The 26,410-nt window shown below is 47.3% G+C and overlaps 1 protein-coding gene across 9 annotated transcripts in view; it reads left to right on the top strand.

The window, feature by feature from the left end:
- Positions 1-21,482, top strand: part of znf532 (zinc finger protein 532) — a 21,843-nt gene extending 361 nt beyond the window's left edge. Inside the window, exons 1-11 of one of the 9 annotated variants that reach the window (XR_013124892.1) lie at positions 1-115; positions 426-603; positions 6,021-8,322; positions 8,907-9,088; positions 9,454-9,630; positions 11,566-11,728; positions 11,986-12,300; positions 13,505-13,617; positions 13,786-13,924; positions 15,850-19,644; positions 19,806-21,478. The exon at positions 1-115 is cut by the window's left edge and continues 361 nt beyond it. Coding sequence is in view for 1 of the 9 variants with exons in the window: in XM_076988828.1 (XP_076844943.1) it covers positions 2,714-2,751; positions 6,021-8,322; positions 8,907-9,088; positions 9,454-9,630; positions 11,566-11,728; positions 11,986-12,300; positions 13,505-13,617; positions 13,786-13,924; positions 15,850-16,368 (3,948 nt within the window). In the remaining 8 variants the exon portion in view is untranslated. Of the gene's footprint in view, positions 604-1,916; positions 2,348-2,669; positions 2,752-3,671; positions 3,796-6,020; positions 8,323-8,906; positions 9,089-9,453; positions 9,631-11,565; positions 11,729-11,985; positions 12,301-13,504; positions 13,618-13,785; positions 13,925-15,849 lie in introns of those variants that run through there. The other 8 variants (XR_013124891.1, XR_013124890.1, XR_013124887.1 and 5 more) reach the window with 8 other exon arrangements.
- The last annotated feature ends 4,928 nt before the right edge of the window (positions 21,483-26,410 follow it).

Below are 26,410 nucleotides of genomic sequence, written 5' to 3'. Positions count from 1 at the left end.
ATAGACGTGCAGCGCGAAAAGGATTGTGGGTATCCAGGCTGTGAACTGCGGGGAAAAATCTTTCACGTTCAGTCAAATCGTCAAAAATGCAAAAAAAAGAAATACGCTTCAATCGGTAGGTGCAAAAGGCCGTTACTTTCCCCTGACATTACCACCGTTTGTCGTGCCGAGACGTTATGTGGACAATTTTAGAGCGAAGAGGCGAAATCGATACGACACGCGCAGTCACGTGACCGCCGGGACTGGTGTGGCGGGGGCGCGAGCGCGCGCGTGTGCTCCATGTCTGTGCAGGCTGAGATAGAGAGAGTAAACGTGCCCGTCCTGAGAGCTGTGTCGGCACGGGGGCACCGCAGACGTGATCAGCGTCTTGCAAAAGCTTTTTGACTGCAGTGAAATGCAGTGATTTGCACAGGCCTCTCCCACAGGCGCTGGTGTGTGTCACCGTCCTGCTGCACGTCCTGCTGCTCTGATCATCCTGGTGCAGCGAGAATCATGGCTGGCCTCCCCTGCCTCAGATATCTGCCTTTGCCTCCCTGCTAAGGAAAAGATTCCTCACGGCCGAGCCTCTCACTGAGAAAAAGCATTGGGTACAGCTGCACACAGGTAGGTCTCTGCCTGCTGTTTCCTTTTTTAACTTTTTTTTTGTGGTATTGTGACTGGTTGCACAAGGCCTGTGAATGCATAACAGAATGCTTTGCACTGGACACACACACACACACACACACATGAATCTAATTGTTACCTCCTAAGTCATTATGGATTTATAGTTTTAGATGAACTTTCCATGGTGCAAGGCCATGTATGAACTGAATCTTATTATTCAGTTATTCACTGAGGGCATAAACTGCATGTGTTTTGAATGCAGCCAATATTTATCTGGTTCACATCTGCAGCACAATACCTGCATGTCCCGGGCTCATTTGATTTACGCCTGAAAATGGAATGACATTTAGAATCTGTTCTGCGCCCTTGTTTACAGACGGCAGTAGCTGTCCTTTCTGCTGAGGGCCGTGGGGTTATACAGTACAGAATCTGCTTCTGTATGTGCGGTGTGAACACTGACCACCGGCATGTGCAGCTTCTGTGTTCATATCACTCTGGTCTGCCGTGTCATTCTGAGGGAAAGGCCATCCATCCATTTGATTGGTCAAAGCTTGAGACACTACATCAGGCCAAAGCCAACAATCGCCGAGCACGTCTATCCGAGCCAACATCAGATGAGCAGACAAGACAGATTGTTTTTGATTGCAGCCTTTCCCACCCCCATCCCTTTGTTTTCCTGCATGATGTCATCTTGCCTAGCGATCTTGGTGTGAGCACAGTCCAGTGAGGCGTGTTGTCATTGGTTGGCTCTGTTGTTGTGCTCCTCTGATATGTTGACTGCTTTAGTGGACGATCGTGCACAGACCCACCCACCCCTCACTATTAGAGGTTATCTGTGTGTTAGAGGTCAAAGTGCATAAGGTCAGCTCACCAGTGCTGCTTCCTGTGGTGTCAAATTTGCAGAATTAGATTAGAGTAAAATGTTTTCTTATATATCACATTTCAAATCCAGGAGTTTCTATGTGGATTGTGAGTGTGTGTGTTTTACAATCATCATCAACATATAGTCATTGGTCTAATAGCTCTATCTATCTCAGTCTTGCATCTGAGATCTCTCTCTCTCTCACACTCATACACACTCACACACACTCACACTCCGCCCTCTGTGTGTTCCTCTGAGCTCCAGTCCTCGGTTGCCATGATAGGCCCTTTGTTCCTCCCGTTTGTCTGGAAGTAAATGTAATGACTACAGAGGTGCTCCCCCCTCCACACACACACACACACACACACACACACACACACACACACACACACACACACACACAGTCCATCTCCATGTCGTATGCTTCTCTTGTTTCCTCTTTTTTTCCCAGCTCTCCCCATTCCTGTCTTGTTCGTCTTTGACTGCTGCAGCTGGTTGCATTTCTGAGCCAGTACTGTCCCTTCAGACATGCACCCCCACCCCTGCACACACACACACACACACACACACACACACACACACACACACACACACACACACACACACACACACACACACACACACACACACACACACGGCACACGTAGACAAAAGGCCAGAGCTGCCTGTCGAACACTGCCCCCTTTTTCCATGAGATGTCTTGCATCTGTGAGAAGAAGGTGACCCACAGGACAGCAGCGTGGTATGAGGGAGAGAGAGAGAGCGGGAGAGGCAGACCAAAAAAAGAGAAAGACGCCCAGAATGGGGCCTGGTTGGTCGGGCTGGTCACAAGAAGCGTCGTATGGAAGAACCTTGATGGGAGAGAGAGCCCAGGGAGCCGGGGTAGGCACCGCTGTGTTCACACTTGTGTACGTGCATGCGTAATGTGGCCTTTTGATTTTTTTTTTTCCCTCATTTAGTCCAGACAGGATACTCAGTTACACAGGGCTGTGGGATTACAGACAGCTGATTACAGACAGACAGCTGATTTTAAGTTGACTAACCTCACTTTCTCTTTTTCTCTTTCTCTCCGTCTCTGTGAGGGGAATAAAAAAAAAAAAAGGAAACGCAGAGAGCAAGCAGGGGCTCGGTGTAGGAGAGGAGCAGAGGAGGAGAGGGGGAGAGAGAGGGAGAGGAGGAGAGGGGGAGGGAGAGGAGGAGGAGAGGGTGAGGTAGAGCAGGAAAAGGAAGAAGAGAGCATTGCTGCAGATGGGGCAGTGTGGAAGAGCAGAGCAAACGGAGGACAGGTACCCTGCCCGTTCACCGTGTTACCGGCTCTTTTCTCGGGGAAGAGCTGGTGGGAGGCGTGCACGTACACTCCTGCCCGGGCTTCTCCTCGGAAAGGCACCTTTGTCTGTCTGTCTGTCATTTCCATCCTGTTGTCATTCATCCATACGAGTGGGTTTGGGAGCCTCTCTGTGCATGTGTGTCCTGCGTTTCCCCCCCACACTGGGTTTGTGTCTGGTTTTCAGGCCTCGTCTTTCCTTCGGTGGGACAAGCACGGATTTCAGAGTCTTTTTCAGCACTAACCTCTTTGAGCCTCGGTCCAGCACTGCGGTCCGTGGTCTTAACGGCGCTCGGCGGCTGTATTTTGACTGAAATGTTTGAGCTTTGGTGCGTTGCAGGCAGCTAAGTGGGCAGCTCCTCCGTGGAGCTGCACTGCAGCACAGACATTATGTGGGGTGACCGGAACCGGCTGAAACCGGTTTGAGGCAGCCGAGGAGACACGGGAACAATGCAGTCACTGTGCTAGAGGCAGATAGCCGGCTGCTTCGTGGCACAGGAGTCCATGAAGTAGTCCCAGTCTCGACAGGGCCGTGGAGCAGTTTACCACGTCTCTCCCTTACGCTTGCTGTGTGTGTGTGTGTGTGTGTGTGTGTGTGGGGGGGGGGGGGGGGGGGGGGGGGGGGGCAGAGCCATGGAGATGAGCTGGCAGAGAAGCAGCCATGATCCAGCCCTAGAGTGGGGGGAGGGAACAGTCACGTAGCCCAGCTTGGGTGCAGCCTCTCTGGGTCCCTTCAGCACTAGTGCTCCCTGGTCTGACTCTGGGGAGCCGTGGCTGTAAGGTGACCCTCGTCTCTTACAACGGGCCGCGGCTGCTGTGGGAACAGGACCCCCCCCCCCCCCCCCCCCCCCCCCCCCCCCCCCCCCCACTAACTGTGGAATGACGAGGAGAGAGGGAGGAGGTGTTTGGTTGAGCCCGTGGAGTTGGCAGAGGGAAAGACGGAGAGGCAGGAAGGAAGTAAAGAAAGGAAGAAGGTTGTTTTGCGGTAAAATGGTCGGAAGAGAGGGTGAGGAGTGCTGCTCCGGACGCTTGCATGTGTGTGTTTGTGTGTGTGTGTGTGTGTGTGTGTGTGTGTGTGTGTGTGTGCGTGTGTGTGTGCCAGGATCCCTTGTGCAGTAATAGTGGTTGTGTTGATTTTAATGATCTAAAGCACACAGGGTGCGTGTATCATTATTATTGATTGTGTTAGCTTAGTTCTTTCTGAGGCCTTCTTTCTTGTTCACTCTCCATTACAACACTTACACACACACACACCTCCTCTACAGCCCTGTTTTATACACATCTCTCTCTTCTTCATTCTCTGCATTACCCACCGTTAGCTCCATTGTGTGTGTGTGTGTGTGTGTGTGTGGAGGAGGGGGAGAGGGCCATTTTGGCCCTGCCTGTGAGGAGCGTGCAGATGTTAATAACAGTAATGGAGGACGTTGCGGGCGAGTGTGTGAGGCTGTAGGCGTGAGCTGCTGCAGTGATCGTCTGGCCCACTGTAGCCGCACCACGTCCTCCTCATTTCTGTCCGTGTTTTTTTGTTTCCTCGTTGTTTTTTATCTTTTATTTTTTCCCTTCACCACCTCTCCATATGAAAACAAATTTCACTCCATGAAATTCCGACCTGAACTATAAACACAGCCGCCGTGTGCGTCTCTGATCTCCTTCTGGCCGCTGAAGTGCGTTTGGCCTACCGCACGTTTGCTGTGTGATCGTTTGACGTGGCATTCCGTCACTAAGAGGGATACATTTCTTACAGCATGTAGTTTATCATATATGCTACATCATATTAAGACCCCTGTTGACCAGCGTCACACTGAACATTTGTTTCATCAGCGGAAGCCATTTTGTCAAACCATTTGATCCATCGTGTGTTGGATTATTGGCTAATATTGCATAATGTGTTCTCAAGGCTCATTAGTTCAGCTTCACATGCCATTTACATTCACATGTGTCATATATTTTAATGTGACCATGTATATAAGGGCAACCCTGATCTAATGATGTCAGATTTATAGGGTTGTAAAATGAGTCATGAAATACTGTAATAAGAAAATGTCAAATACTATAACAAGAAAATTAAATTATCAGTGGTTTAAAAAGTTTCACAATGCTTAGTTTTTTTGGAGTAAAATCTCAAAAGGCAGTATGGTAATTTTGAACCCAGACGTGCACTCCCTGGATTTGAAGGTGCCTGTTTGTTATTCTTGTGAAGCTGGGGTGTGCTTCACACTTTAATGCTCAGCCTTAACACCAACCTGCTCGGCACCGCTGACAGCCACTGACAGTTACATCTGACTACAGTTGTTCTACCACACATGTTCTAACTATCTTCTCATACTGGCGTGTAATAAATGTTAAGGGAATTGTGATTATGATCATCACAGGCGTAGTTTTTTTTTTTTTTTTTTTTGTCATCCCCCTCCCCTTCCCATAATTCCTGCTCACAGCACTCGTATAATGTGTTGGGTCAGCTGGTGTGAGCTGTGTCCCTCCAATGCTGAAATTAAACCCACGCTGGTGATCATATGCATTATTTCTATCATGGCGGATTCTGGAAGGTCACAGGGTTTGCAAACCTTCTGCCCTGTACTGCTCTTTCAGGTCGGTTCACAGAACCTTCAAGCAGCAGGTGTTTTACCTTCTAAGTTGAAGATTTATCTGTAATACCAAAAAAAATATATTTTTAAGTAGGTTTGGGTGTCAAAATGAATGCTTAATACATCAGCAAAGCCTTAAGTTTAGCCTGTGGTAGATGTGAGATGATAATCTTTAACATTTCAGTCATATCTGTTACCTTATACATATATAATATATAATTGATTAAAACATGAAATGGGTTTGGCTCTATATCCACTGCAGTATTCGTAGAAAGAACTCGCCGGGACCTTTTTCAGAAGAGCTCTACTGAGAGCTGCTTTGTACAGAACAGCTTGGGCTCAAACCAAGCCTGTAGCCTTCAAACACGGTGCCATCTTGGCTCAGCTCTGACTGCAGATACGGCCGTGTGAGATCTGGCAGGCTGTAAACTGTTTTAACCTGTCACACTGACAGTGGATGAGTTGAATCATGGAGTACAAAGCCGGCAGTCTCGCTGGACCTCTGGGAAAAGAGCTCAGTTAGAAATCGCTGCTTTACAATGATTTCATATTGTGTATAAGCTGATGTGTAATTTAGGTCTGTATAATGTTCACTAAACTTGAATAAAACAATTGCTAACATTAGTATTTTTTTTTCCCCTCAAAGGGTTTTAACTCATTTTTCTAAGACCATGGGTGACATGAAAACCCCAGATTTTGATGATCTGCTTGCGGCCTTTGACATTCCTGACATAGTGGATCCTAAGGCCGCCATTGAGTCCGGCCATGACGACCACGAGGGGCAGCTCAAACACAACGTCCACCAAGATGAGGAGTCTCATGTTCCTTCAGCCCCAGATGTTGGAGTCAGTGTCATTGTCAAGAATATCAGAAACATCGAAACAAACGACCATCCTCTTTCAGATAAGGACACCCATACCTCAGTAGGAAACGGTATACACAATGGTTTCATGGCAGTTTCACCTAACAACAGATTAAGCAAAGAAGGAGACAAATTTCAGAAAAGTCACACCGTGGACGTGGCGGGGTCCACATTCGGACAGCTTAGTCCCATTTCCAGCGCCGATGAGTTTGATGATGAAGATAAGATTGAAGTGGACGACCCTTTAGACAGGGAAAGCACTTTACCGTGTTTCAGACCAAATCCTCTCACAGGAAGTAACACTAAACAAGAAGATCTTTCCACACAACCTTCCAAGTCTGTTTTAGGGGATGGCCTGTCAAAACCAGGAGCAAACGGCAATTACAACCTTTCAAAAACCGAAAACCCTAACACCAATAGTACTTTAGGCAATTCGAATGATCAGCCAAAACTCCCAAAAACTGAGGACCAGCCTAAGGAGATGCTCAAACCCCAAACTGGAAAAGAAGCAAAGGAACCAGTTGTTGGGTTCAGTATGTCCAACCCAGCTCAGGCCAAGGCTAAATCATCGGTCAAACTGTCATCATGCATTGCCGCTATTGCTGCTCTTAGTGCTAAAAAGGCTGGCACAGACTCAATGGCCCCAGAGTCCCTCACCATTAAACAAGGCTCACCTAAAGAGGCCAAGGAAAGCCCAAAGGTGACAGAAAAACCACCAGAGCAAGAATCGGCTTTGGAGCACGCTAAGAAAATGCTATCCAAACAGCCCGAGAGCCCTTGCAGTGTTACCAGTGAGCACAGTAGCAAAGGGTCTCCATCGTCGCCAGCAGGGTCCACCCCTGTAATTCCCAAAGTCCGTATTAAAACTATTAAAACATCATCTGGCCAAATAAAAAGGACTGTCACCAGGGTACTACCGGAGTTCGACCCTGAAGGTCTCAAAAAGGGCATTGACACGGCATCTATTGTTGTATCCTCCCTCTTGTCCTCACCAACCTCAAATGCCGTGTTCTCATCTCCCGCCAGAGCAGCACTACCTACTACAGTGGTAGCAACTTCTGCAGGCTCAGCTATTGAAGTAACAAAGCAAATGACCATCAAGCCTGTTGCAACTGCTTTCTTACCGGTCTCTGCAGTCAAGACAGCTGGTTCTCAGGTAATTAACTTGAAACTGGCCAACAATACAACAGTAAAAGCTACCGTCATACCTGCCGCATCGGTTCAGAGTGCCAGCAGTGCCATCCTCAAAGCTGCCAATGCTATTAAGCAACAAACTGTTGTGGTGCCTGCCTCCAGCCTAACCAACACCAAACTCGTGCCAAAGACCGTCCACCTCACCAACTTGAACCTCCTTCCCCAGACCGCATCAGCCTCGGAGCTCCACCAGGTCCTGTCGAAACCCCAGCAGCCCATAAAGCAAGCCTTACTGGCCTGCCAGCCGCCTAAGAAAGTGTCCCGTGTTCAGGTGTTGGCCAGCTCCCAGAGTTCAGTTGTTGAGGCCTTCAACAAGGTCCTCAGCAGCATCAACCCTGTGCCAGTGTATGTGCCCAACCTTTGCCCACCGTCTTCTGCTTGCATCTCTCTACCATCGCGGGGATACAAATGTCTTGAGTGTGGTGACTCTTTTGCTCTGGAGAAAAGCCTAAGCCAGCATTATGACCGAAGAAGTGTTCGCATCGAAGTCACTTGCAACCACTGCGCCAAGAACTTGGTCTTCTACAACAAGTGCAGCCTCCTTTCTCACGCGAGAGGACATAAAGACAAAGGAGTGGTCATGCAGTGTTCCCATCTGATCCTGAAGCCCATCCCCGCTGATCAGATGATCTTGGCCCCATCGGTTACCTCTACTGCCCCCATTTCTACGTCAACCCACGGTTCTTCTCTGGGGGGCAGTCAAGGGAAGAATGACATGACAACCGTGATCTCTGCCCCCTCGTCGGCTCCTGTAGTGGCTGCCATGCCGTTGGAAGAAGACGCCTCCAAACTCTGCCGGTCGAATCTGAAGTGTTTGGAGTGTAATGAGGTGTTTCAGGAGGAGTCTTCCCTGGCAATGCACTACCAGCAGGCGGCCGAGTCAAGTGGACAGGTACTACCGTACTCCACAGATTATTGAATAAAAATTTTAGGACAATAAAAAAATTACACCTTCATTTGTAACCAGATTTTTTTAAAGCTGATTTCACGAAAAGCTTATTGCTATGCAGTCTATCACATTAATAATAGAGATGGGACCGATCTGATACAATATCGGTGTCGGGGCCGATATTGACGTACCGGTAATTTAACTTATCTGATATCAGGCGAATGCGGCCGATCCACTTACCGATCCATTTTCCAGTCCGCAGCTTGAGCTGGACAATAAACGCGCTGTAATGTTAACACGAAACGCACCAGTGATCCGGATTCCACAGTTTACCTTCAACCCCCAGCAGTCTCAGTCCGTTGTGTGTCCTTAAACATAGTACCAATGATAATAAACTAAAGAGCCCTTATATCGGTATTTGTATCGGTATCTGTATTGGCAGTTATATATCGGATCGGAACTGAAGAACACAGGATCGGCCCATCACTAATTAATAAAAGAACAGTTTTCTTATATGTATTTCACATGGTTAATATTCATTTACAGTAGAACCTTTTTTTTTTATTATCTTCCTCCAAATGGAACAGAGAACCTGCACCATCTGCCAAATGCTGCTTCCCAATCAGTGTAGCTACGCCTCCCACCAGCGCATCCATCAGCACAAGTCTCCATACGTCTGCCCGGAGTGTGGGGCCATCTGTCGCTCCGTGCACTTCCAGTCCCACGTCACCAAGAACTGCCTGCACTACACGCGCAGAGTGGGCTACCGGTCAGTGCCTGCGTCTCATCTACGTCTCATCCTCTGTCCTCCCGTTCTTCTCATGGTCTTTCATTGCATCACTTCCTGTCATTGTCCACTCATAGGATGCGGTCTTTCCACAGTTTGCTACAAAAATGCTGAAATCGAGTGTCTAATTGGTCTTAAGGGCACAATTAGCAGGCTATCGGATGTCTGCTCATTGACGAGCTCTCAAAATGCTATATGCAGAAACGGATGTAATCACAGTTATTACTTTTCCACTGACATTTCACTGATGTCGTATTTAAATCTTTATAATATCTAATAAATACAGCTTTGCATGTAGGGTGCTTTTGTATTATTAAAATAATGTTCTCGGTTATGTTTCTCTGCAGGTGTGTCCACTGCAGCGTCATCTTTGCTGACATTGCAGGCCTCAAGTCCCATATCCAGGGGTCCCACTGTGAGATATTCTACAAATGCCCCATTTGCCCCATGGCCTTTAAATCTGCCCCGGGCACACACTCTCATGCCTACACGCAACACCCAGGTGTGAAGATTGGTGAGGCCAAGTGAGTCTTCCCTCCATCACATACACGTTTATTAATACTGTCATTTGACCAAGTGTCCTTCCTAGTGTCCTCAAAGAGTACCACATACTACACACTTTTTCAGTGTGCAAAAAATGTTTCATCGGTTGTACAGATACTTCTAGTGCTTTTTACAAAACAAGGACAGTTGCGCATTTTGCCAAGTTTGTGGTAATTCAGTAAGCGGGTCAAACTGGCCCTCCGCTGGTTTTACCTTGACATTTTCCAAACTGTGAAGGTGTAGAAAGGCATTATACACACTGGGCTAGGCAGCAGGGCCTTCACCGGTCTGGCTCCGTGCCAACCTTCATCTTCAGTGCTCACTAATGAAAGGAGCAGGTGGTGCCTTTGTGCCTCCTCACACACCTGTGACCATGTCAGGAAACATCACACCTGACCAGGTGAAGAGTTTTAAACACATCTGGTGGTGATCAACTCTGACATATGTGGAACAGAACATCCGTCAACGTGGCTGTGTCTGTGTGTGTGGGTGTGTGTTTCACCATTGGGGTATGGGTGTGTGTGTTTGTGTGTGGGTGTGTGTTTCACCACATGTGTGTGTGTGGGTGTGTGTTTCACCATTGGGGGGTGTGTGTGTGTGGGTGTTTCACCACATGTGTGTGTGTGTGTGTGTGTGTGTGTGTTTCACCACATGTGTGTGTGTGTGTGTGTGTGTGTGTGTGTTTTCACCACCGTTGTGTGTGTGTGTGTGTGCACGTGTGTTTGTTTCGCCATCGGTGTGTGTTCTGTGGTTACTGTTGCCTTTTCCACACACTACTACAATGTTACTAGGTTTGTTCAGTCGTTTTCATTTTGACTCTTCACTGTTTTATTATTAGTTTAATTTTACCACATTTAATCCTCATCAATTTGATTTTATTGGATCTCTGAATCATTTGAGCCCATGGTGTCAGTACTCTGTCCTCAAAGTGCAAATACATACTTTGTACATACTGCGTGCAAAATACTTTTCATAAATATTTAGGTTTTTAGTCAGGTTAACTCATTGACGTTCGTAAGACTATACTGTTTTTTTTAATGGTTAACTGTTGCAGAGGAAATAACATTTACACAAAATGTTTTTTCGTAGTGCAGATGGGACTAATGAATGAATGTTCAACTTATATAGCGCCTTTCTAGACACCCAAGGTCGCTTTACAATTTTAACACAGGTACAACTCTTACACTACCAATCACACACACACCGGCGAGAAGCGGCAGCCAATTGAGCACAGCGTACTCTCTACTGGGATCCACAGCCCCCTGGGGGACTGAATGGGGTGCAGGAAGGGGAGAGAGGACAGACCCTAGGGACAGAGCACCATCCACCACTGGGCACACAAGCACACACACACATTCATGCACAAACACTTTTTTTTTTTTTTTTTTTGAACATGAAGAGACACAAACACATTCAGGAAGAATTTGTAAGGGAATTGGGGAGGGCCAATTTAACCTAACCTCCATGTTTTTGGACTGTGGGAGGAAACCGGAGACCCTGGAGGAAACCCACGCAAACACAGGGAGAACATGGAAACTCCTCTCAGATAGGGACTTGAACCCAAGACCCCAGTGCTGAGAGGCTAACGTGCTAACCACCAAGCCACCGTGTAATCAACAAGAACTGTTTGGTGTCCAGATTTGGTTTCTTCAGTGTTTGTGGTGGACCTCTGATGCTATCAAAACAAGCAGATATGAACTTGTATAGTAATTATATGATGATTGGTGGTTATAAACCTCCATCACACCTGCTTGTGATCTTTAGCCTCACAGATCAGTGCAAAAATGAAAGAAGGAAAACTGCAAAATATATAATATGTGAAAATATTTTTGTTTTTTTTCCCTCCTTGAACAATTTCTTTAGCTGTTGATGCCATTCTGTGGCCGATATTGATCGTTTGTATGTTGTTTCCACAGGTTAATCTACAAGTGTTCCATGTGTGACACGGTTTTTACCCAGCAGCCCTTGCTGTACACCCACTTTGATCAGCACATATCCAATCAGAAGGTGTCTGTCTTCAAGTGTCCAGACTGCTCCATGCATTACGCCCAGAAACAGCTGATGATGGATCACATTAAGGTAAACGCAGGGCGTGCTAATGACGCGGTAGAGGTGAATTACATACAAACATGTCGGGTGTTAATACTTTGCAGATATCTTTAAAAATGTATGCGTTTACATGCAAACCAATATGTGTAACATTCTCTTGTGCACATTGGTTGTTGTTTGTTTGTTTCAGATTTTCTTGTGTTGCCATTAGTAGTGCAGTACTGTGAACCCCACTAACCGTAATGGAGCAGGTGCCAACCTAAAACATCTCCATTCTTCTCCTCTAGTCCACACACGGCACGCTGAAGACCATTGAGGGTCCACCTAATCTGGGCATCAACCTTCCGCTGAGCAGTAAGCCTATTAACTCCATGACCTCCAGTTCCAACAGCAAAGAGGGGGGTGTCCTCAACGGCCTGGAGAAAGAGGACAAGAAACCCTCTTGCCCGGTTAAGAAGGCTAGTAACGGGATGGACCCCCTCAAAAAGCCCCCGTCATCGTCCACGGCCCCTGCGTGCCCTGGTTGGACCTGTAAGGAGTGTGACCGACTCTTCACCCAGAAGGAGGTGTTCATCGCACACATGAAGAGAGAACACGGCAAGGTAAGATGGAGGATGTACAAATCGCACCTGTCACTCGAACGTGCTCAGACACAAACTATTGAGGCTAACGATTCAAGTATGCTAGCATTTAGCATAATATTGAAAGCTAGTAAGCCATGTGCTAATGTGCTAAGCAGTTAGCATGGAAGCTAACAGAGAACAAAGTCAGGGGTATTAGCATTTTAGCTTTTAGATTTGAGCTCATGAGCTAACAATTTAAGTGTCAACCTAATTTGCAAATAACCCAAAAGCTGTTCACTTGTACCTCAACAGTGTTTTACACTTTGGGTGAATATAGTAGACAGAAGTAGTTGTTACTCTGTGCTTTGTGTTACACTTGTGATGTACCTTTAGTGCCCAGCAGGTGGAGTCAGACCCTGTTTTCAGGTAAACACGATGCTTGCTGCTGGGTTGACTAACGGTGCCAAAACCAGTTTAGGATGGCAAAATGAAAACGTGAACACAGCGCTTCTGAATTTAGATTCGGCATTCACGTGGTAGAGGCTACGGCCAAAGGAACCTTCGCAAATCACAGCGTGTTACGTGACTCACTAAAATAAAATGATCCACTTGTGTTTAAATGCAGCGTTCCCTGGTGTCCAGCACGCAGTCTTTTGGCTAACGCGTAAATGTCAGTTTAAAGAAAACAATTGTGCAATTGTGCTTCACTGGGCCAAACCCACGAGGTGGTAAAAGAACAGGCCGTGCAGCCAGTCGGCCACATTACTCTGAAGAGCAACACGCGTGTTTGTTTGCCATAATCGTAGGGTGTGTCTTAATCGTAGTCTCAGTTGGAGCAGTAGCCTCAAAATCAAGGTAAGGAGAGAGAGAGGTACTTAAGCCAACAACTCAGCTGCCGTCTGCCCTGGAGGTGCAACACACTGGTCTTAATGCAGAAATAATGCCTCCTAATTCAACAGCTTATTTCACCGTGTTGTGAGGAGCGTAATATTAGCTCCTGTGACAGCCTATAATTCCCCGTTTGACTAAGATATGAACCAGTCATGCTGTCAGGCAGGAACAGCCAAATAACACAACAGCCGGCTCTTTGTCCAAACTCTTCACAAATATACTCAACTACAAAATTTCAGCAGAAAAAAATTAATTAGGTCGCATTTACATTGACTATATGTATACGAAGAAACGTGTATATATGGAGCAGTGATTTAAAATAATTCCTCTTTATCTCTCTCCTGAATTGCAGCATCTCAAGAAGCATCCGTGTCGTCAGTGTGAGAAGTCCTTTAGCTCCTCCCACAGTCTGTGCAGACATAATCGAATCAAACATAAAGGTGTTCGAAAGGTTTACTCCTGTCCGTAAGTATCGTGCAATTAGTCTTTTTTCCACACGTGTGTGTGTGTGTGTGTGTGTGTGTGTGTGTGTGTGTGTGTGTGTGTGTGTGTGGCATATATATTGTAGAGTAAGACCCAGTGGTTTCCAGGAATTACACCATAGATCTAACAGTGTAAACATGTAATCCTCAGACACTGTCCAGACTCCAAAAGCACCTTCACCAAGAGACTCCTGCTGGAGAAACACATCCAGCTGGTCCACAGCATCAGTGAGACGGAGGGCCAGCCGACGGTGCCCGGCAGCACGGACGACCCAGCCAGCAAGGAGCAGGTCTGGTCCCGCACGCTGGCCAAGGCCAGAGCTTCTGACATCCAGCTTGAACACCTTCATCTAACACCTTAATCTCATGTCTTAATCTAATGCATAATCTGACCCACCCAGCATAAAAGCTCGCTGTGGTTCAGTGTCGCTAAAGTCAAATCCACTGGCCCAGTCTCTTGTACTAAATCAAATCAAATTTATTTGTATAGTGCTTTTCACAACACATGTTGTTACAAAGCGCTTTACAGGATTTACAAGGTTAACAATAGTTTGGGTCCAGATCCCTAATGAGCAAGCCAGAGGCGACAGTGGTGAGGAAAAACTCTGAGATGGTGGGGATTAGGAAGAAACCTCGGGAGGACCAAGACTCAAAAGGGAACCCATCCTCCATTGGGCGGCCCGTTAACACACAAATTACACAAAAACAAATTATACAGATGAACACACAAGTTACAAACAAATCACACAATCAGACTAAGTATAAGGTAACTAGAATGAAAGTTCTGGGTGTTGATATTGTCGCTGTAAATGTCTTGTGATGAACGCCAGGTTTTCATTCCGTGTTAGAGTGATGATACTGGTATTGTAGGCTCCGACTGCAGTGTTACTCCCCAGGTGAACCTCGGAGAAGAAAGATATGTGATGTGGTAAATATGTAACAGATTAATCAAAGGCCAAAGTAAACAGATGAGTCTTTAGTCTAGATTTAGTCTTTAGTCTACTCTTGTACCTATATGAAGAAAACATATGATGATGATGATGATGATGAGGTGAGGGATCCAGGTTTGGAGCTGAAAGCCCCTGATCTCCAACTGATTCGTCTAATCTAGATTGATAAGGGAATATTGGCACCTTGCGTGTTAGATCAGGGCTGCAACTGAGTGCTGTGTATGATCTTATCACCATGGCTACCTACTGAATCTTACAGGAGACATGAATGCAGACATGAAAACAGCCGAAAGTGTCCGTAAACATGAGCAGAATGAGCAAAGATCTGAGAACTGAGGGAGACGCAGCTGAGAGCCGGGGGAGACGCAGCTGAGAGCCGGGGGAGACGCAGCTGAGAGCTGGGGGAGACGCAGCTGAGAGCCGGGGGAGACGCAGCTGAGAGCCGGGGGAGACGCAGCTGAGAGCCGGGGGAGACGCAGCTGAGAGCCGGGGGAGACGCAGCTGAGAGCCGGGGGAGACGCATCTGAGAGCTGGGGGAGACGCAGCTGAGAGCCGGGGGAGACGCAGCTGAGAGCCGGGGGAGACGCAGCTGAGAGCCGGGGGAGACGCATCTGAAAGCTGGGGGAGACGCAGCTGAGAGCCGGGGGAGACGCAGCTGAGAGCTGGGGGAGACGCAGCTGAGAGCCGGGGGAGACGCAGCTGAGAGCCGGGGGAGACGCAGCTGAGAGCCGGGGGAGACGCAGCTGAGAGCCGGGGGAGACGCAGCTGAGAGCTGGGGGAGACGCAGCTGAGAGCCGGGGGAGACGCAGCTGAGAGCCGGGGGAGACGCAGCTGAGAGCCGGGGGAGACGCAGCTGAGAGCAGGGGGAGACGCAGCTGAGAGCAGGGGGAGACGCATCTGAGAGCCGGGGGAGACGCAGCTGAGAGCCGGGGGAGACGCAGCTGAGAGCTGGGGTTGGAGTGTGGAGTGTGGGGTGAACTACTCATGGCATAGTAGCAGCTCCATGTCATCAGTTAGCGAAAACCTCTGACCTCTGACCGCTGCAACTTCCCTTATTCCTCTGTTGTTTATCGTTGTTGATCCTGCACTGTTGTCCTCCTGGATGACTGTGCTGGCCGGAGCAGGTTCAGGAGAAAGATCACTGCAGACCGCTGAATCTTCAGCTTGTGAGCTTTGTAAGCTGTTCACTGCTGCAACTGGTCAAGAACTGTGTGTGTGTGTGTGTGTGTGTGTGTGTGTGTGTGTGTGTGTGTGTGTTCATTCAGGTACGCAGTCCCAAGCGCAAGCTCACCTCTGATGGTGAGGATGCTGAAGAGGATGATGAGGAAGACGAAGAGGGGAGGAAGAGGCCCCCCGGTCAGCCGCGCAGGGACGCGTCCTCTCAGCCCCTCAAGAAGCTGAAGGTGAACGTCTTCAAGACTCACAAGTGCGCGGTGTGCAACTTCACCACCGAGGACCTGGTGCGCTTCCACGAGCACATCCCCCAGCACAAGACGGACGGCTCGTCCCACCAATGCCGTGAGTGCGGCCTGGGCTACACCTCGCACCATTCGCTGGCACGTCACCTCTTCATCGTGCACAAGCTGAAGGAGCCGCCCGGGTCGGGCCGCCACGGCGACCAGCAGGAGAACGCTCTAGCGCCCGAGGACACGCCGGGCATCCCGGACACGCAGTGCAAAGTGTGCGGGAAGACCTTCGAGACGGAGGGCGTCCTGAACACCCACATGAGGACACACGGCATGGCCTTCATCAAGTCCAAGAGGATGAGCTCGGCGGAGAAGTAGCGCCCCCTGTGGAGGGATGTGGTCTTGTTTTCCTGGACATGAGGAACATGGACATGGAGGTTGATGTGGAGTTGATGTTGTGCCTCTTTGGGACTCTTTGTATGCTCACGTATAAACAAATACATATATACATATATATGTACATATATATAAAACATACATATATATGAGAAATGTACAAATATTGCACACACAAGTAATTGTGTTTAAAGATATGTAATATATTGAAACTGGATTTATGTGTATTTAAATATCTATGAGAACATTTTTGTACACTTTATGATAGATGTTTGTATGAGTGTTGGATAGATCTTTTTTACAGCAGAAATGTTATTTTCCTCTAGGCCGGTTTTGTGTTCTTCACCGAGCGGAGCGCGAGTTAGGCTGTGTAAAACCCTCTCATCTCGTGTTCCAGTTACAGTCCACAGAAATGGACAGGTCAGCAGTCCTTTAGCTCCCGCTGGGCTCTCGTCTCGTCTCGTCTCGCTGGTCCAGCGTCTCAGTCCCTCTTAGACAGGCTTCTTGTTACTTTTAACGGACAATCAGTCCATTCCTGCGGTCCGAGCAACCAGAGTGTTGAGAAAGTCACTGCTCACGTGCAGAGGAAGGTCCCCGTGTGTCCCCGTGTGTCCCCTTCCAGTACATTCCTGTTACATGAATCATGAATCAGTTTTAAACTTAACGTTGCCTGAGCACTACGAATAAACAGGATGTTTCTGCTATCATTTCCAGGAACGTAGCCACTGCCAGTAGACCACACGACGTCCACGCGTGTTTGTGACCTTGGGCGTGTTACAGGGCCCTGGGCTCAACGTTTTGTCTTAACCATTGTCGGCATTCCCACCATCTAATCACAGAGCCACAGCAGGAGTTACGACTGATGTCTTACAGTTCATACTGTGATCTCTCAACATTCGTACCGGGCTGCACTTTCATTCCTTTCTTCTACCAGTCTATAATGTCTTCATTTTTTACGTCCTTTTAGTAGTTGTGTATGAACAGCTTGCGTGGACCTATCACAGAGTCGGCTGTGGGAGCAAGTGTGTGTGTGTTTGAGTAGGTGTGGATTTTCCGGTACATTCCGTATACACGTCCTTCAGACACGTGTAGAACCTGTTCGCTCACGTCTCCTGTAAGACCCCACGGCCTCTTGAGGCTAATGGCTAATGGCTAATGCTGCCAATCAGTGCCAGAGCCCCGCCCACCATTTATCTGCACAAACTAGGTGGAGTTGTTTGTTTGTCTGTTTGTTTTCTCAGCACATTGCTGCATTAATCCATCTGAAACATTTGCTGTTTTATTCCGAGAGGCGGGTCAGATGTAGAAGTTCTAGTTCAGAAGGTCCAGGCGGACCTTTGCCTTTTTAAAGAATGTTTATGAATGTGAACCTGGATCTGTTGTAGGACGTGCAGCTCTTTGCCGCTAACTGTTTCTTCGATGTTTGCTCTGTCAGAGATGTGCTGTATTGCATCAGGATTAAAAAACAATAATCACGTAATTACGACACTTCCTGCTGTTCTTATTCGCTCTGGATTTACGCAGGACCGTTCGGAGCAGGAATTGTTTTTTTTGTTTTGATTTGTTTTTATCTAAACGGACGCTGTTCGAATGACGCACCTGTGCATGAGAGAAACCCCCTTTGTGTGGTCGTTTCCTAGAATGTCTTGCTGCTGTTTCATAGACTTGTCTAATGTTTGTGGGGGGGGGGGGGAGACAAAAAGAAAAAGTTACTGTCAATAAACACTAGAGAAAACCGAGCCTGCCTCCATGAAGGTGCACAGTGACATTTCTGTACAGCCAACACACAGTCCCTCATCTCCAGATACCTGCAGTATGTGTGATGAGGACTGCTGATCACAGGTCAGATATTGAGGCTCTGGATCATGATTGGTTTGTGATGGCTAAGCCCCGCCCCCCCATCCTCCTGCATTCTGCTGTCCTGCAGGTTTCGTGATGTATTAGCTCAGTTCAGCGCATCAGCAGATTTATATACAATTGACCAGAATATCCACTTGATTGACAGCACTGTCATTTCATTGCACGACCCTCTTTTCATTATTAAGTGTTCTTGATCACCACTCACCTGTCTAACAGGTGCACGGCCTTATATGGTCATGTCAGCGACACCCTGGGCGCTGTTGTGAAGTATGTAGTAGATCTAACCCCTGCTGCTACAGTCAGGGTGTGTGCTAACATCACCAGACATCTGTGTGCAAAACGGCCGATTTGCACGCCGAATCCTGAGGGTGGAGGAGCACGTGACCACGTCATCATCGTGTCACGTGCTTACGTGTCCCGCGCTGCTATTTGAGTGCTGCGACCATCCAAGTTCGACCTCAGAAGGCCACCGTCCTCCACACCAGGGAGGGTAGACACACCATAATAGCAGGTCCTCTCTCCCTACACCCTCTCTCTCTCTCTCTACACCCTCTCTCTCTCCCTACACCCTCTCTCTCTCTCTGCACCCTCTCTCTCTCTCTACACCCTCTCTCTCTCCCTACACCCTCTCTCTCTCTCTACACTCTCTCTCCCTACACCCTCTCTCTCTCTGCACCCTCTCTCTCTCTCTCTACACCCTCTCTCTCTCCCTACACCCTCTCTCTCTCTCTACACTCTCTCCCTACACCCTCTCCCTCTCTCCCTACACCCCCTCTCTCTCTCTCTCTCTCTCTCTCTCTCTCTCTCTCCCTACACCCTCTCCCCCTCTCTCTCCCTACACCCTATCCCTCTCTCCCTACGCCCTATCCTTCTCTTCCTACGCCCTATCTCTCTCTCCCTACATCCTATCCCTCTCTCCCTAAACCCTCTCTTTCTCCCTACACCCTCTGCTTCTGAGTGGTTACTTCATACTGTGTTATTGCTGCCCACAGGGGGCAGTAGAGTACTTTGTGGGTATTTGTGCACCAGATTCCAGTGATGAGGAGGAAGTGGGAACACTTTGTCACCTATGGTGAACCACTTCCTGGATCCAGTATCTGTAGTTGATTTTTGATACTGTAGTGGATTTTGTCAGCATCAATAAGGTGTGAATTAATAATGTTGTTTTGCCTTTTTGTGCATTTGTATATTTACTTATCTGTGTGTGTGTGTGTGTGTGTGTGTGTGTGTGTGTGTGTGTGTGTGTGTGAGAGAGAGAGAGAGAGAGAGAGAGATTAGGGTCACATGTCTCATTTCTCCTTTGCTGGCTCTGTTGATGTCTGACCCCACAGTAGCCAAATTATTGACCCAGTGTGTCCGCAACAATGTAACACTTGATCGGTCCGCTACAGTCTGCCTGTGAGTACAACACACACACACACACTCACACACACACACACACACACACACACACACACTCATGCATTCTTGCTGCTTCCGCTTGTATAAAACAAATACTGTATCTAAATATTGTGTGTGTGTGTGTGTGTGTGTGTGTGTGTGTGTGTAATGGAGTTTAGTCAATGGCAGCCCAACACCAAATGAGCTCAATGAATGGAACAGGTGGGGTGGTGATGAAGATCATGGTGGTGATGAAGATCATGGTGGGGATGAGGATGGTGAAGATGATGGTGATGAGGATGGTGAAGATGATGATGATGATGGGTGACTGCCGACAGGCTGCTTTGTGATGCAGGTCAAAAGGTCATGAGGGGTATCGGTGCTTCAAGCAGACAGGTCAGAGTGCACGGGCCTGGAGCAGATTGGGTGAGTCAGTGTGAGGCCGTCGTGTGTCTGACCTCACTGGGTTTTAAATAACTAAATGGTGCAGGTCAGTGTTATAATGTGAACCGGCTGCAGCTGCTATAGTTACCAGTCTAACCCACGACCTTCATGCAGCCGCACCTGTCGGTGACAAAGACGGCCTTTACAAACCTGGAGTGACCTCACTCAAAACGCCTGTAGTTCGAGTGACATCATTGTAAAGGAAGGTTCTAGCTTGAGTGACATCATTGTTTTTAAGTGATAATAGAAACTTAGAAATAACATTGAGTCCCACCTTGGAGACTAATACCATATATGATTTTCACACAAGCGCCAACCCTACACACGTCTGTTGAAGACAAAAGTCGATTCGTTCCTGATGCCAGCAAATCCTGGAACTGAACGTATACTCATTGGATCATTTATTGCTGTTGTGACAATGACTTGGGTGTAAAGCAACGTCTCAGTGAGCCCTCATGACTGTGGTCCCCTCTGAACCTCTCCCTTTAGTTATGCTGCTATAGATTAGCCTGCTGGAGACACATGCTAATCACTGGCTCGTGAGCTGTGTATGTCTGTTTAAATCGATTGTTGTTTAAAATGATGTTCACATACTCAACCTGTATTTTAAATCTTGGTTATATGCTCCTACCAAAGACAATTCTATACAAGCACCTGGGAGATGGTCTGGCTTGCCGGTGGATGTACTGATGCCGGGGTTGGACGTACCATTGCCACAAGAGGACGTGCTGATGCTCCTACCTGAGGCCCAACATCTACACCGAAGGGACTGTGTCTACTCGGCCTGGAATTAGAACTATAACTACAGAACTATATTTGGACTATAAATACGGACTTGTGCTAACGGGCCGCCCAATGGAGGATGGGTTCCCTTTTGAGTCTTGGTTCTCCCGAGGTTTCTTCCTATTCCCCACCATCATAGGGAGTTTTTCCTCGCCACTGCCTCTGGTTTGCTCATTAGGGATCTGGACCCATACGATTATAAAGCTGCTTTGTGACAACATATGTTGTAAAAAGCGCTATATAAATAAATTTGACTTTGACTTTTAGTTTGCCACTTCATGTTTTTCAAAGCCTCCTGCCAACATCAAAATACTGTGTTGGTGTTAGGTGACGGTGTTGATGTTAGGTGACGGTGTTGATGTTAGGTGACGGTGTTGATGTTAGGTGACGGTGTTGATGTTAGGTGACGGTGTTGATGTTAGGTGAGGGTGTTGGTGTTAGGTGACGGTGTTGATGTTAGGTGACGGTGTTGATGTTAGGTGACGGTGTTGGTGTTTGGTGAGGGTGTTGGTGTTAGGTGAGGGTGTTTGTGTTAGGTGACTGTGTTGGTGTTGCGTGAGGGTGTTGGTGATGGTGCTGGTGTTTGGTGAGGGTGTTAGGTGAGGGTGTTTGTGTTAGGTGACTGTGTTGGTGTTGCGTGAGGGTGTTGGTGTTGGGTGAGGGTGTTGGTGTTAGGTGAGGGTGTTGGTGTTAGGTGACTGTGTTGGTGTTGGGTGAGGGTGTTGGTGTTAGGTGACTGGGTTGGTGTTAGGTGACTGTGTTGGTGTTGGGTGAGGGTGTTGGTGTTGGGTGAGGGTGTTGGTGTTGGGTGAGGGTGTTGGTGTTGGGTGAGGGTGTTGGTGTTAGGTGACTGTGTTGGTGTTGGGTGAGGGTGTTGGTGTTGGGTGAGGGTGTTGGTGTTGGGTGAGGGTGTTGGTGTTGGGTGAGGGTGTTGGTGTTAGGTGACTGTGTTGGGTGAGGGTGTTGGTGTTGGGTGAGGGTGTTGGTGTTGGGTGAGGGTGTTGGTGTTGGGTGAGGGTGTTGGTGTTAGGTGAGGGTTTAGGTGTTTGGTGAGGATGCTGGTGTTGGGTGAGGGTGTTAGGTGAGGGTGTTGGTGTTTGGTGAGGGTGTTGGTGTTGGGTGAGGGTGTTGGTGTTAGGTGAGGGTGTTGGTGTTAGGTGACTGTGTTGGTGTTGGGTGAGGGTGTTGGTGTTGGGTGAGGGTGTTGGTGTTAGGTGACTGTGTTGGGTGAGGGTGTTGGTGTTAGGTGAGGGTGTTGGTGTTAGGTGAGGGTGTTGGTGTTAGGTGACTGTGTTGGTGTTGGGTGAGGGTGTTGGTGTTAGGTGACTGTGTTGGGTGAGGGTGTTGGTGTTGGGTGAGGGTGTTGGTGTTTGGTGAGGGTTTAGGTGTTTGGTGAGGATGCTGGTGTTTGGTGAGGGTTTTGATGCTGGAGAATACAGATGTGTCTTTTGTAATCTGTTAGTGTTTGCTGAGTTCTGAGATCCTGAAACTGGAGTGGTGTGAACTCCAGATGTAAGCAGTGCTGTCTCACCCTGCACTTTACACCTGCTGAGGTGCTGATTGTGAACACAAGCACTGTGATTGCTGGCGGCCTCTGACTTGCAGCATTACACACACAGCAGGCTGCCACACAAAACCCAAACCCAATCAGCCTGTATAATTTACTGACTCAAATGTGTTTTAATGCCACTAATGTCAAGTTGTTTACTTTCAACTGCTCTGCAATCCATACAGGGGCTATTGAATGTCAACAATGAAAATCAAAAACACATTTGTTGATAGAATAAAGTCTTTAATAATAATTCAGTTAAAGACATAAACGACATCTATTTCATTATGTACCTTCAAAATCAACGCTCAACTCCCAGTGGTCCTGCAGTGGTGCCAGAGAAGATCGTGTCCGTCTAACTGGGAGGGAGGACGGCCGTGTTAACCCCCACAGTCCCAGTACGTCATCCCATGATTAACCACACACACTGTTAATACGTTATTAGTGCAGACTAAAGTGTGAAGGGGTGAAACGCTGGCACGGCCATCAGTTCCTCTTCTAGTTCAGATCCAGTTTGGACATCCTGTGTAATGCAGTAACTATGCTGGACACCAGACTCCTTGAATCAATCAATCAATCAATCAATCACATTTTATTTCTATAGTGCTTTTTACAACAGTTGTTGTCACAAAGCAGCTTTACAAGAGTCCAAGTCACTGATTCATGAACTCTTGGAATCAGACTCATAGGTTCACTGACTCCCTGACTTAGACATTTAATAAATTGTGATTATTATAAATTGCTACCTAGTTTAATACAGTGTCACTGTTTTGCTGGATCATGTTAAACATACATTAACATATTGTCTGTGTTCTTGTTTTGATGGGCAGTTTACCAATAAGTTTTAAACTTGTATTGTTAAATTGTTTAGCATGTATTGTTGTTAATAAGCTTTGTTATTATCATCATTAATTATTTATTATTATTATTATTATTATTATTATTATTATTATTATAGTTCTGCCGATATGTATCAGTATCTCTGATCAAGCAAGCCTGACTTTTGCTAAACAAAAAACATTTTGAAAAATGTATTGCAATTTCGAGACAGGCGAAATCCTAACTGAATTTACTGCGTCCGTTACTATTTTAATTTCCATTTGCTTATTATCGTTATCGTTAGTTGATTATTCAAACTGTTATATTAAATACATATTGTTATTTTGTTGCACGCTTCACAAAAAAATTGAGCGTCTGCGTTACATGTCAAACATTGCCCTCTTGTGGCTGTTTTGGAGAAGGACATCGACTGGCGGGCAGACGACCTTTGGATATCTGAGGTGCATGCTACGAATTTGGCATAAGTTGAATCATGGAAGAAGATTACCACATTAGCTCCATCGGACTCTGTTACACGTCTGAGCATGTTGTCCTCCACACGTGCACATGCAGTGTGACTTCAGTGTGGTGTCAGGACACTCCATTTGCGACCCCTCACCCCATGTTTCCACTGAGTGTGTATACGCACGATTTCAACACGCCATGTTTTCCTGTTTTAATTCATCACAGGTCACGTACAGTGTGTTGTTATTACTGGTTTGACAGAAATTCCTCAAACTAAATTTGTTGTTTTTTCTCGGTCACCTCAGCCTGAGTGACACCTCTCCTGTCTCCAAAGCTGTTGGGACATCAGAACGATGGAATTGGGGGAAACTTTGTGCCATTTGACCTATGAGGACATCTGACATTCTCAACCATGGAAAAGTAAATTTTGATATCAGTTTGATACCAGCAGAGCCCCAGGCCGTAGCCTTGTCTGGGGCCGTCTAGACGAGAGGGTGGAGAGAGCACCCCCCCCCCCCCCCCCCCCCCCCTCAGCTGCACACACCAGTGCTCACCTACCTGCTGTATGGTGAATGAGCAAGGCTAGCAATCAGTCCAGACTCTCTCTCTCTCTCTCACACACACACTTTTGTGCAATAACACATACTGGTGGGGATACATTTAACTGTAAGCTAATACAACAGATACAAAACACACACGGACCAAAGGCATACTCGGGGTTACGGTTTGCGTAACTCTAGCTGGTAGAAGAGAAATCTGTGCTTATATGTTACTATGTATACAAACCCACTTAAATGTTTCACTTTCCTACTAAGAATGAATTATTTACACATCATACTTCTCTGCAGCTTACACACACACACACACACACACACACTGAGTATTTCACAGTCACTGATCCTGTGTGATATAGTTAGTACGTGGGTAAAGTGATCTATGACTACACTCTCCCAGGACACTGTGATTGATGACTTCTACGGAGGCCACGGAGAGTCAATAACCTGCCCCACCGAAAAGCACACTGTGTACATTTAGAAATAAAACTGCATGAATTTACACACACACAAAACATGAGGTCTTATACACTCACCGGTGTGTGTTTTCACACTGTACATGTGTGCATATGTGTGTATTGAGGTCAAAGATCTAAGGCCATATTTCCAATACTGGTGGCCCCCTTTAACTTCAGAGCAGCCTTGATTCTTCATCACAGCAACAGGGTGCTGGAAACGTTCCTCAGACATGATGGTCCATATTGACGTGATGAAATCACACAGCTGCTGTAGAACACTGTCACCTGCAGATCCATGATGCCAATCTCCTCTTCCAGCTCAAAGATGATCTACTGGACGGAGGTCTGGATCTCCTCTTCCAGACCTGTTCCAGGGTGATCTACTGGACGGAGGTCTGGATCTCCTCTTCCAGCTCAAAGATGATCTACTGGACTGATGTCTGGATCTCCTCTTCCAGACCTGCTCCAGGGTGATCTACTGGACCGAGGTCTGGATCTCCTCTTCCAGACCTGCTCCAGGGTGATCTACTGGACGGAGGTCTGGATCTCCTCTTCCAGCTCAAAGATGATCTACTGGACTGATGTCTGGATCTCCTCTTCCAGACCTGCTCCAGGGTGATCTACTGGACCGATGTCTGGATCTCCTCTTCCAGACCTGCTCCAGGGTGATCTACTGGACCGATGTCTGGATCTCCTCTTCCAGACCTGCTCCAGGGTGATCTACTGGACGGAGGTCTGGATCTCCTCTTCCACCACAGGATTGGGATCTGGTGACTGTGGATGACATTTGAGTGCATTGAACTCACAGTTATGTTAAGGAAGCCAGTTTGAGATGATGTGAGGTGTGTAACACAGTGCATTGCCCTGCTGTGAGTGTCCATACAGGGATGGACGTAGTGACCAGTAATACTCATGTAGGCTGTGGTGTTTAAACAATGCACAGGGGATTTGAAGGAGCCCAAAGTGTACCAAAAATATCTCCCACACCATTACACCACATTCATTACACCACCACCATTACACCACCACCATTACATCACCATCATTACACCACCATCATTACATCACCATCATTACATCACCACCACCATTACACCACCATCATTACACAACCACCATCATTACACTGCCACATTACACCACCACCATCATTACACCACCGTCATTACACCATCACCATCATTACACCACCGTCATCATTACACCACCATCATTACACCACCATCATTATCATTACATCACCATCATTACACCACCACCATTATTACACCACCATTACACCACCACCATTATTACACCACCACCATCACACCATCACCACCATCATTACATCACCACCATTATTACATCACCACCATTACACCAACACCATCATTACGCCACCGTCATTACACCACCATCATTACAACAGCAGCACCATTACACCACCACCATTACACCATCACCATCATTACGCCACCATCATTACACCACCATCATTACACCACCATCATTACGCCACCATCATTACATCACCATCATTACGCCACCATCATTACGCCACCATCATTACACCACCATCATTACACCACCATCATTACGCCACCATCATTACACCATCACCATCATTACGCCACCATCATTACACCACCATCATTACGCCACCATCATTACATCACCATCATTACGCCACCATCATTACACCACCATCATTACACCACCATCATTACATC

This window comes from Brachyhypopomus gauderio, unplaced genomic scaffold (assembly GCF_052324685.1).
Source record: "Brachyhypopomus gauderio isolate BG-103 unplaced genomic scaffold, BGAUD_0.2 sc64, whole genome shotgun sequence".
Classification (NCBI taxonomy): Eukaryota; Metazoa; Chordata; class Actinopteri; order Gymnotiformes; family Hypopomidae; genus Brachyhypopomus; species Brachyhypopomus gauderio.
This window is presented reverse-complemented; position numbering and strand designations above follow the sequence as displayed.